Consider the following 13,047-nt stretch of genomic DNA (forward strand, 5'->3'; position numbering starts at 1 on the left):
TGGAGTCTGCAGGATTCCCCACCAGAATCAATTGATCTGAACATAGTACCAACGTGGCCATGTGTTTCCTTTCCCGTCTGAGACAATGTTTATTTTGAAGCTAGGAAACTTGTTTTCAATACATTATCTGAACGTTTTTAAGGAGTCTGGTCTAAATTTGAATCACTTGTAATGGGTACTTTTTTTTTTTTTTTTTTTTTTTTTTGCCACAGGGTGAAGTCAGTGTTTTGGATGTAACAGTTCATAAGCTCTCACATACACTGGAATGTGTATTAATTAACACTAGAGCAAGAAGACAAAATACTGTCAAGTGATTGTGAGTTACAAATCTAATCTCTTACAGAACTAGACAGCACTTTTGAGATTAGACTATTGGACTTTGGACCTGATCTTGGTCTCGGGGGGGGGGGGGGGGGGGGGCTTGATAATTCCACGTTAGTACCCTTGTCCATAGGTTCCTTCATCACCTAGTTTTTTCCCATGAGTACTGTCCTATAGCCGGTCACACACACACACACACACAAAATCTCCATCCTCCTTTCTCTATTTCTACTGGTGATATGCACAAGAGGAGTCCAATCAGGTCAATGACACATGACGTGGTACAAAGCTGGTTTTTCAGTTGGCTTTCTCCCCTCTCAAACCCCACATCCTAGAATTCCATCAGCTTCTTCTCATTTGGAAGGAAGAGTACAGTATTCCAAAACTCACTACAATTTTGTAGAGATTTCCTTCAACAGTTTTTCAATCTAAGCCTAATGATTTTACAAGCAGTCAACGGTTGCTTCAAAGCACCAGACTGTTTCCGTACCTGATCTGACTATACCCCAGTGTTCAGAAATGGTCTCAAAGACGATTTCCAGGGAATCATATGGTTCTAAATAAAATATTTCCAAAAGCAACTTAGATAGAAATAAAGTTCTAGAGAGTGACCAAATATATTTTAGAGTACTTCCAACAATCTAAACTCTTCCAAATCTTTTAAGGGCTTCAAGCAGGTCCATAGATGGCTATGCCCACGAATAAATAATAGAGTAATTTGATTGTAAGGAAACTTACAAAAAAAATACGATGCTAAATGTAGTATTTACTATAGTATTTACTATATTTCTGTAATGTAACTATTGATACTTTACCAAAAAAAACTATAGTAACTACTCCTGAACTTAGAACCAAACTCATTTTTAAATGTGCTAGACTTTCTTCCTGTGAGCTCTTCAAATTTTTCAAAGATGTATACCATACTATTTTTATATTATTGCATTAAAATGTACAGTTCTCCAGAACAGTATCATTGTTTTCTCTAATTCAAACACACATAAGACAAAACATCTGCTTGCAAAATACAGTTCTTTACCTATGCTTACATGTTGATAAATAAAACAAGAGACAGTAGATTGTGTTATACGCAATGTTTTCTTGGCGCTTTATGTTTTCTTGGTCTAGAATTCATATGCATACTTTATTACCATATGTCTTGTGTATTACATCCAAGATACTGACTTTACCTGTGTCAAAACAAGGAGGTCTTTTATATGTTAGGCTGTAAAGTGTTCCTCAAAAAGGCTCACGTGTTAAAGCCTTGGTCCCAAGCTGGAGGAACCGTGTGATCCCATCATGAGCATGCTGCTCTGTTGGCGAGCCCGCACTGAGTGAGATGGTAGGCGGTGGGGCCTACTTGAAAGGACTGGACTGGTTCACTCAGTCAGGGGTTGCTGTGACGTGATCTTATCCTGGTCAGTCATTCCACAATCAACATCTCTCTCTCTCTCTCTCTCCCTCTCCCTCTCCCTCTCCCTCTCTCTCCCTCTCCCTCTCCCTCCCCCCTCCCCCTCCCCCTCCCTCAGGAATCTTTATTTCCAGCAACTAAGACAGAGACTGACACGTGATGAGGACACATGTACATGGGTGAATGAGCTACATGATTTGCAAACGCTCTGTAGCCCAGGGATTAATCTATGTATTAATCTATGTATTAACTGACATCAGGGGCAGGAGGGGGTGACACTCATTCACATGCAAATGAAATGAACCTCTACAGTCAATACTCACGACAACTTTGACGTGTTTGGATAGATCTCTAGAACTTCTTTGTAGAAAATCAGAAAAGGCTGCCTACACCACAGGGGAAAGAAAAAAGAATTCTTTGTTATACAGTTTCCACCAAATCCTTGCTTCAACAGGATAGCCATTTTCCCAAGATTCTACACTATGAAAAATTATAAAACCTATTCTCCTTTATTTGAACTCAAGGTAAAATAGGGCAGTGTTTGCCATGTGAAAATCTTTGTTTTCAAGCTATAATCTATAACAACATTTAAGATTATAGGAGGAAGGTAAAGAAGTGTGTGACTCCTAGAGTCACTTGGCAGATCTATTCTGAAGGCCCCTTGTGAACATCCTGCCTATCCACCCAATGTGAAGATCACTCTTAGGAATGTCCCTGAAGAGTAAAGGAAGGTCCCTGCTTTGGTCTCATAGGTATTTCCATTAAAAGCACCATGTTCTACCAAATTCTCATCTAAGATCACTGGGTACACACTCAGCTGAAAACTATAGCCTAAGCTAAGATTGTCTGTGATGGATGCTGCTATCAACCTAACAGAGTCTCCAATCACCTGGGATTCTGTTGATTAAGTTGGTCTGTGTGCTGATGCCAGCCATGGGGGGGGGGGGCGGGGGCATCTTTATTAGTGGGAAGACTTTTCCATTGTGGTGGCACTTTTCCCTGGGCAAGGGATCCTGGCTTTTACAGGAGTAGAGAGAAGTCACTGTAAGCATTAGCACAAGGGCAATTTATTTTATTTTATTTTATTTTTTTTGCTCTTTGCTCTTTGCTCTTTGCTCTTGACTGCGGATGTGTTATGACCAGCTACTTCAAGTCACTGCCACTTGACTTCCCCAAAATGTCAGAATGTAACCCGGAACTGTGAGTCAAATGATCCGTTTCTCCTCAAATTGGATCCATCGGGATATTTCATCACAGAAGAGGGGAAACTAAACCAGTATATATATATATCCTATCTAACTATTCTTCCCAATTCCTTCTTGGACATCTGTTTTGCATCATTCTGTAAAAAGTTGTCGACACTTACAGGGCTTAAATTCTAAGCACAGGCAATACCCAACTACCTTGCTGACCACTCAGAAAACATCTCTTCTCTTTAATTCCTTAGTGAAGATTTTAAACAATGAATGTATATATATAGTATATATATTATATATATGTATGTATATATATTATATATATTATATATGTATTATATATATGTATGTATATATTATATATATATATATTTTACATATATATACACACACACACATGGAAGTGTCTGAGGTTTGCATTAATAAGCTTGATTTATTGTTTCTTTAGTATTTTCTTAATTGTCACTAAATAATTTTATATTAATAGCTATAAAACAAAATAATACTTACCCCTGCATAGAACATTTTATTTCGGAAACGACTATTGAATTTCTCCGGATTTGCTTCTGTAAAAGAGGAGAGGCATTTTTGTTATTGGGCCTTCATGGATGATTGGTACTTGTCTCCTTATGTCTGGTCTCCACCCTGAAGAGCTACCAGATCCAACTCTGCTGTTAGCATTCCGTCTGGGCCAGGCCAGCTGCTTCAGTGGCCCAGGGACACACGTGCAGCTATCCAGTGCTAAAAACCATTCAACTCAAGTCACTGCCTTGCAGTGAACTGGAGGGAGTGGGGAATGCTGATCATTGACCCTAGCCCCGCCCTATGAGAAGTCCAAGTGTGAGGTCCAGGAATGGAGGCTTGACGAGCCCACACACATTACAATGAGAGACGCTTGTTTAATTCGATTTGAATAAGAGAATTACGAGGATTTGGGGCAAGGATGAACCAAAAAAAAAAAGTAATAAAATCTGGGGGCGTGATTATCATCACTGACGTCTGAGGGCATGGCTTATGTAAACTGTGTAAAGTTTCACTTGGAGATAAAGAGGATGGATCTGAATGAGATATTTTCTGAATCTCAAAGTTTTCCTAAATACTGTTCTACTCTACAGTATACTCTAATCCTACACACAAAACAAAGCAAAATGTTATGTGAGGTAATAAACAAAATATAAAATGGTATAAATTGCTCTCTCTTCTGCCTGTTACTCTTGACTTCTTTTTGAGGTTTAGTGTGTGTGTGTGTGTGTGTGTGTGTGTGTGTGTGTACCTACAAAGTCTAGAAGAGGGCATCAGATCCCCTGGAGCTGAAATTACAGGTGGTTGTGAGCCACCTGACTTGAGTGCTGGGAGCAGTGCTCCTAACCACTGAGCCATCTCTCCATCCCACTGCCGCTGAGTTGTTCTGAATCAACTTGACAGCTTTCAATTTCCATTTCCAATTGCACCAGCTCTTTTTGTTTTATGAGACCAGAAGTAAAATGAGAATCTTTTTTTTTTTTTGCAATGTGTCTAAGTAAATGGGCTCTAGGTTATTTTTTTTTAAAAAAAAAATTCTAGTCTAGCTATCCAACAAGTTATAAGAAATGGGAGTGCCAGCCAGCCACAGCTATGGTGTAGAAGAACTTTCTCAGCATACTCATGCCCAGAGCTATTAAGTGGACCAGCCACTAACTTTTATGTGCCTTAAAACTTATGGTCAGGAAATATTCACATCTCTATGTGGTTTTTCTATAAGACTCAATTTTTAATAAAACTAAAAGGAAGATTCATTTTCTCCAAAGATCAACTATTTCCCAAAAGTCCCTTATTCTGAAAATGGAATAAAGTGGAGAAATAAGCTGAGTTTTGGGTGACTTAACTCACACTTTTGATGGAAATGGTCATCTCAGATGTAATTTAGCTAGGAGTAATAAACATTAAAAATGGGCCCATAGAGACGCATAACATTCAAAGAGCTGCCAAAAAGACAGAAAGGAAGAGGTGAGGAGTCGGTCACACGCCTTGGCCTTGAGGGTACAAGATGAATCCTGTTAGTCCCAGGATTATGAACTTCCAAAATGAATATTGGGCAAACCCTCTGCTTCAAAGCCTCATTCTTAGGTTCAATCCCCATTTTTGCATCTACTGTGTAAGCAAAAATGAGACTCAGAAAGACAGGTCAGCCACAGCTGAGAGGCCCTCTGCCCACAGCTGGAGCTGGGTCACCTCTCACTGAAGTCAGGCCATAGAAGGAGCATGGGAAGCAGGAGGCCTGCTAACATCAGTGGGCGGTCACCTCCACTGCCGCAAGGAAGGAGTGGGTGGCTGAGTGCGCTTCTCGGTATCACAGAAAGTTGATGTGCCTTCCATAAGAACCATGAGTGTGAACAGTCCATTCTGCCTTCCACACTGAATCTAAATACCATTTTATTTGTTACTTATATTTCATAAATGATACAATGCAAGCTTACTAATAATGATCCTAAAGAAGTCTGGAACCTTAGAGTTATTAAACACACAGGTCTTCAGTCTTCCTTCACATTTGCTGCTTGAAAATGGACAACGACTGGTTAAAACCTGTTGTGTATATATGCCTGATTGGATTGAACTAATTTTGCCCCAACCTGTCTTTGATGACATACTAAGAGAATCAGCTCATACTGAGCCCCAGATGCCTGTGCACAGTGGGGGAAATACTCCTGACTCTTCAGAACTGGGTCACTGTACTCACAAGGCCTACACATACATTTTGCCAATCTGTATCTTAGCAAGCAGGGCTCTACACACCAGATTTCCAGCTCACCTACAGTTCCATTACCTTCAATTCAAATTTTTATATTAAAAAATACTTCCTTCTTTTCATTATCAATTCCCATTAAGGATGTTTTTACAATATCCTTTACCTTCTAAGATGTCTTTTTTTTTTTTTTTACCACTATCATTTTTCAAGCACTATAGAAAAGTCATCCCTTTTGTGGCAAGTTCTCATCTACCTTGTGAGGAGAAGCAGCGCGTGTAGTCCTCTGTGCTTTTCCTTCCTGCCTGACATGCTTTTACACATGTTAGCTCTTATCTGCTATCACAGTTCTCCTTTATCTTCTATACATATTGCCCTTACCCATTCTGGAAACTTCTTCCACATCTGACCAATCTGGCTGAACACCTACAGTGTTTACTGTCTGCACTACTCATCTATACTATATATTCCTTCTATTGCTACCTCCTTATTATTTAGCAATGGGATCTTATCCTCCAATGGAACATTATGCTACTGTAACAAATACTGATACCATTGGATTGTGAGCTGGTAATATATATGTATATATATATATATGTGTGTGTATATGTGTGTGTGTATATATATATATATATATACATATATATATATATATATAATGCAGTCTCTTATCCTTATGGGGTATAGACTAGGAGGAGGCAGGCCTGAAAATGAAGGGTAAGACATTATTGGAAGTGCCTTGACATATACCTGGGCTCACTGTTACCCCTCTGTTAGGTGTGATCTGACATCTTGTACAATATCATTACATGCAGTTTGGCGTATCTGAATTAAATCAGATCACACACACACACACACACACACACACACACACACACACACACACACTTAGCCTGTTTTAACCAGTATTTCTGTCTGTGCAGTAACACAATGCGCACATACTCCAGACACAATACTGCTGAGTGGGCTGCATATAGAGAATCAAGATGGAAGAAAGGTTTGAGACAGGGAGGACTTATCTAGAACAAGATGAGCTCTGGGGCCCTGAGCAGTAGCATGTAGCGTGTTTCAGCACCATCTGCAACAAGGGTGAAACTTAATAAAACACCACTGCACACAGCAGCCTCTTGATATCTATTGCCTGTGATATGGATCATGGAAGTCATGGTCCTTTGAGTCACATTATCTGCATGTCTCTATATATTTTGTGAATGTAGCCGATCTAAATCAGATTGAAATGTAGCTTCCTCTAGAGTCGTAAGTGTATTTTCTGACCTTGTACATAAAGTTCAACTCCTATGAATCATAATTTTTTATAAAACAGTAATATGCTATCAGCAGAGCTCTGAGTAAGTTGAATGTGTTTAATATCCATGTCCAAAGAGTGACAATCTCATTCACACGGCTGGGAAAATGAGAGCTGAGTTTGTCACTGATAGCTATAATCTTTGTTAACATGCCCAAACCCTAATGTATTGGACTATTTTCTATGTAGTTCCTCAAGCACTGTTATAACACAGCACAGATGAAGGCACCAGGCAATACTCCAAGTGACAGTTACAGGACCAATGTCCTGACATCCCCAAATCCTCTCACAAACACTGCACTTTCTCATGTATATGTAGCAAGAGTTCATCCAAGAATGCTTAGGTCGCATTGGTAAGAATCAGCACTCTATTTCCAACCAAGCGGCATACCTTCAATCCTATCAAGTATAGAGACTCAAATGGTCACTTATCCACTTAATCCACAAAGTCAAACAAAATACCAAGACTGCCTTCACTCCCTGCCTGCCTTTCAGCTGGTAATTTAAAAACCATCTGCATAGCAACAATTCTAATGAACTGTTCCAAAACAAATGTGATTTTAATTGCACCTTCTAAAAGAAATACTATGTAAGTAGCTATGCTAAGAACTGTCCATTGGATGGGATGTTTCCCATTTAAGCCAAAATTCCTTTCTCTGGGGTTACATTTTTAAGACTCTGCCTTCGCACAATTGATATTTGTTATCCATTACATATAGATGGGTTGGCATAATTCCAATTTATAGTAACATATTTTCCTGACATTATCCAATCCAATTTTTTCACAATTCCTCTCATGAGACTTTGAGTCACCCTCAAGGTATTTTGCAGCAAATTATACAACTTTTGTCTTGAAGCCTTAACTTGCAAGTGGGTAGAGCTCATGACATTCCTGATCCTAGCTGAAAAGCTAGCTGTTGGCAGTCAAAAAAAAAAAATGTTCTTTAGACTCTTGTGCACATGGGCCGCACCGATCAGACTCAGGTAGTTGGTAAGAGGGGAGAAGAAAGAGGGGAGATGAAGGTGAACAGGACGTGGGGGTAGGAGATAAGTTATAGGCAATCCAGGGGGAAAGGGTAGGAAAGTGTGATGCATATGATTAAGATAAACAGCTAGATAGATAGACAGACAGACAGATGAGCCTAGCTGTCAAAGAATACATAAAAATATCTTTAAAAAATAAAATAACCACCAAGCCTTAGCGATAAACTTCCAATGTTAATATTTAGAGTTTGGCATCCTTATTTAGTCAACTGGTGTTCTTACAAAAGAATTCTTTTGTAAACCACATTCCTTTGAACTGCGGTATCTCTCTGTGCTCTCCTCAGTCCGATTCATAAAAATTCCTTCCTAGTACAGAGGTGTATATCATTAGAACAACTTTCAAAATTATTAAGGCCCCAAATCAAGTTCCCTTGAATTAGTTATTCAGGCCCACTTAGCCAGTTATGCCTCTTTTCACTCCTAGATGCCTGGTTTTGGAAATCTGTGCATTTTCAATACCATATCACTTTACAGATATTGTTAAGAAACTCATGAATCTTATTATTAAGGAATCAAGATGCATGAGACCTTAAGGGCAAGGATATAGGCGACACATGCTACTGCATACTAGCCAAATGAACTCTCTGTAAACATAGGAAGAAGATCAATCACCAGCAGAGGTCTCTTGGAATAACTCTTCCCCATAACCAGGCAACAGCAGGACTGTGCTAGTTTGTGGGTATTTCTGATTTGAAGCATTTAAGGTCCTTTCATGATCCATCTATTCTACCTGTGATTTTTCTAGCTTTTCAGAGAAGAAACACAAACTACAGTTCCTTCTTCATTTGGTATTATTGCTCTTCCTTAATGCAGAATTCAATTCCACAACCACTTTCTCCTAATAGCCTTAGAGACGCCTGAAGGACCAGATCTGATGGAACCAGTTGGGGCCTCTCAGTTGGCACTTTAGCTGTATTTTGAATTCTAATGACCTGAACCCTAGAGCTCCACTGTGGATGTCTAGAGTATAAGGGTTAGACTTCTTCATCTGATTACCGCAACCTGAACTTTGGGATCCTAGTCCACAGTACTCTGTGTTTGAGGTTTGGGGCTATGAAACCACTTGAGCCCTGCAGAGCACCAGGAAATGAAGGGAAAAGCTGTTCACTAATAACTTTGGCTTTCGTCTCTCCCAAGCTTCATACATTTCGTAACTATGTCTCAGTTACATCTACACACATGCTCAAGGAGCTAGGCGCCAAAACAGCTGTAGATCAAAGGAAGAGGCAGAGGCAGAGGCATATAGTATCCACTAACAGGCAAAATACAAGAGATGAGAGACAGAGAGCAAGCAGCAGAGGCTGTGATCAAACTAAATCTTAAATTGGCTCAGTTCTGAATGGATAAGAAAAGTCAGAGGAAATGTTTTACTGATTCATCCTTTTCTCCTATAAATATTATTTTTATGCATATATAATATTATTTTAGTTTTAAAATTTTTTCATTTGAAATTTTCATAAGTGTGTACAATAGATCATTACTATGTCTACTTCCAATACCCCTTCCCCAAGGCCTTCCTTCCCAATTTTATGTGTAATCCACTAAGTCCAATTGGTAATTAGTGTTGCACACAGATGTGGGACTTTCCACTGTTTCTTGCCCAACCTACCAAGGACCACAACCCCAAAGAAAGTGTTCTCCCATCAGCTGCCATTGCATCTTACTCACTTACAAAGCTTGTTCTCCCGGAGTCTTGGCCCAGCATCTTCTCACACCTGAAGTTACTACAGCCTTACTCTGACTTGCTTCAGCCAATGAATGTCCCAGAACCTGCCTAGCTACCTCACCGCTGTCCTGTTCCTTTCTCTCAAACTAAAAGACCCACAGTCCTGTGTGCTGACATGTCGTTTCTTTCCTTTTTATCTCTCCTAACACATTTCAAAGGCTCTGGATCTACACTATTAAACTTTGATCACTGGTGGCTTGTGAAGCTAAGTGCATCCTAATTAGTAAAGAAATCCTTTTTTATTTAAGAATTTTATTTCCTTCAAATTTTCCATCCAAAGCTGGGGAGGTACCTTAGAGGCAGAGGACTAGCCCTCCACGTGCAAAGACCTGGTTCTGATTCTCACTCAGGACACGATGTAAGAGTCAAACTTAAAGGTTGATATCCCATGACTTGGAATGAACCTCTGTCCCTGCCCTTGTGCTCTTAGACAGCTAGGTCTATTTATAGCAAACTCCCATCTGGTCCAGGCGTAGGGTCATCGTGAAGGTTAACATGGAATAAGAGGGAAGCACAAGGCAGACATGCAAGTAATATGCAAGCGAGAAGGAACACGGAGAACACCACTAGAAACTTCCTCCCAGGGAGACGGAGATGGGACACGTCCTCACCTCGGGATTCATGGAACTCCAACGTGACATGAGCGTCGAATCCGAGGCTGAAGTAGTTATTGAAGACATTCAGAGGAAGCTGCAAGGATGGACAAATGTGACGCTGATGTTGTTCACAGCCAACCCAGACCCAACACCCTATCTCTAAGGCAGCCTGTGGGATACAGATCTGTCACACCGTGGAGGGTGTTTATAGACAAGACGCAGGGGCTCTAGAACTAGCTTATTAGTGAAAGCTCAAATCAAAAGATCCCACAAGTCATCAATTATACAGGAAGTAAGGAACACAAATACAAATTACTAAGTAAAAGCCATTCTCATGCATGGTGCAATAACTTTGCTAAGCTGAGGGGTGCTCATCTATAACAGCTATAAAGGGATTGACTCCATGTGAATCCAGAAAATAAATTCCATTTCTAGATCCAGTCTAATCTCCTTAATCAATGTGTGATTTTTTTCAAGAGCTTTATATCCAACACATAAATACTGCAGCCTAAAATAAACAATTCACATGTACTCGATTTTTAAAGTTTTTTTTTGTTTCATTTTCACAAGCCTCATAAAAAAGAAAGCATTTGGGAGCCATTTGATTCAGGCGCTGCTGATAACAACAGTAAACAGCAGCAATATGTTATATATCTCAAATATAATATATGAAATCGTTTATTTCATATATATGTAAAAATATGTAAAATGTACAATTCAGATTCCCCATTTAGTCGGGTAAAACTGTATCTTTACCATGACATCCATAGCAACACCTATATAGAGCACACATAAGCTCATGTTCTATGTTCTGATTCTCTGACTTTTATTCTGAGCTAGCAAGAATTGTGAAGCTGGAGAGCCCAGATTGAAATTGAAAACATGACATCATCTTTGGTTCAATACTAGAACAACCAGAAAAGCACATAGAAGGTGCAAGAAAGAAAAAAATGATTACCCCACATTTCTTTCCATGGTTCAGAATGTAAGGTAAATGTTTAATTAAAAAGAGGCGATATTCTCAGATCACTGTCAGGTTTATGTCCCAAATTGAATCATACCCTTTTGTTATTAGAAATGCATGTTGAAACCTTCAACATTTCAAAAGTCGTTTATTAGAGTGTGTTATACACTTCTTACTGATCAGAAAGATTTTCTGCTAAGCTGAAGGGAAAACATTGTCCCATTAAAACAGATGACAGGGGTAGACTGCCTTAATTTCTGTCTCTTGTGGAAAGAAAGGACCCCACACTGAAGCTCCTCAGATTGAGCCTTGATGGTTGAGAGGCTTTAGCAGCTCTTAGAGGCAATTTCAACAAGCTACAGAGTGGAGAGAAACTCAGGATACATACCAATGCCAAAACCATGTCTAACGCTCTTGGCTTTGTATTTGAGAATGTCCAGTCCCTCCACTCAAACAAAACCCCAGCCCCTGTAAGGAGACCATGGTATTTGTGCCAAAAGCACAGAAACTTTCTACCACTTATATTATTTTGGCTACGATTCTAACCCATGTCTTAGCAGCCACAGATAGCTAAAGAAAACATCTGGACACAATTCCCTAAGTAATATTCCAATTTAGACTGTTTTTAAGGTATTCACATTTTCCAGGAAAATGTGCCCCAATTTTCTACATATCCCCAAACTCCATTCCCAAAGCCCTTTAATTATCTGGATTGACGTTCTCTGGCTGCATCAAGAAGTCTTTCCATTTCTCAAGCTTTGGGGAAAAGAGTTAAATTGTAGGCCTCACCAGTCCACATTTAGAAGAATGGCCTGAAATTTTCCATGTCAGTAGAAGGCCTGCTTCCTTCTAATTTCGTGGTATTCTATTTAATATCAATAAGCCAAAAAGAACCATTAAAAGGTTTTCATATGTTTAGACAATGTCCAATTGTGAATTCAAATTCAAGTGAGCAATCCTGATGTCTAATAGAAGATTTATTAATTTCAGGATTGGTGTTTAGGTGGAAAAAAACCCCACTGGATATGAAGAGAGATGTTTACACCAAATAAGACATCAGAGTGTCTAACATAATTGCTTAGGACTGCGATGAACAATGAACTTGTTCTCAGTGGATGGATCCAAACCAGCAAGGGTGTTATTGGAAGTGCAGGGTCCTTATCCCTATACTGACTTACTCTGAATCTCCGCAGAGGGGCTCATAATGTTCATTCTAACAAGCAGAGCAAGGGATTCTTAAGCCTACAGAACTATGGGCATGGTGTCATGGAAGAAAGGCAAGAAGGGAATGCTTCTTGGCATACTCTCTGGTATAACCAAGTTAATCAGAGAGCAGCGTCGCAACTTAGGCTCAGATGCTGAAGCTGCAGGGTAGTTCATTTACAACAGTGGCCTTGATTTGGGTTGGGCAATTTTCACCCTAAAAACTCAGTCACCCAAAGAAAACACCAAGACACTACTTATTTAGGCAAGTCCCAAGTCTGTGAGGCAACTGGCTTAGATAATACCAGCTACACAGAAGAGATATTTGATGTCAGGCCAGCAATTGCTAAGGTTTTCCTCCTACTGAAAGGCCATGTGTCTAATGCTTAGGAACATACACAAACTCCATCTTCTCATAGGCTGTCTGCATTTAGCTCAAGAGATTAACAGATGTTTACATGCTTTCCCAGTGTGGAGCACAAGACAGAGAACAGGTCCCACAGCTCTGGAACAAGTATAATAATATCTGAGTCCTGAAGGGTCTGTGGGGAGGATTCAGGG

The 13,047-nt window shown here is 39.7% G+C and overlaps 1 protein-coding gene across 3 annotated transcripts in view; it reads right to left on the reverse strand.

Annotated features, from left to right (window-relative positions):
* Dgki (diacylglycerol kinase iota) overlaps positions 1-13,047 on the reverse strand; it is a 453,557-nt gene that overhangs the window by 174,014 nt on the left and 266,496 nt on the right. For all 3 annotated transcript variants that reach the window (XM_052173449.1, XM_052173448.1, XM_052173450.1), the window contains exons 15-17: positions 10,335-10,413; positions 3,436-3,491; positions 2,053-2,115 (exon numbers count right to left, since the gene is read on the reverse strand). In XM_052173449.1, the coding sequence (XP_052029409.1) occupies positions 2,053-2,115; positions 3,436-3,491; positions 10,335-10,413 (198 nt within the window). The remainder of the gene's footprint in view (positions 1-2,052; positions 2,116-3,435; positions 3,492-10,334; positions 10,414-13,047) is intronic.

This window comes from Apodemus sylvaticus, chromosome 2 (assembly GCF_947179515.1).
Source record: "Apodemus sylvaticus chromosome 2, mApoSyl1.1, whole genome shotgun sequence".
In the NCBI taxonomy this organism is placed as follows: domain Eukaryota; kingdom Metazoa; phylum Chordata; class Mammalia; order Rodentia; family Muridae; genus Apodemus; species Apodemus sylvaticus.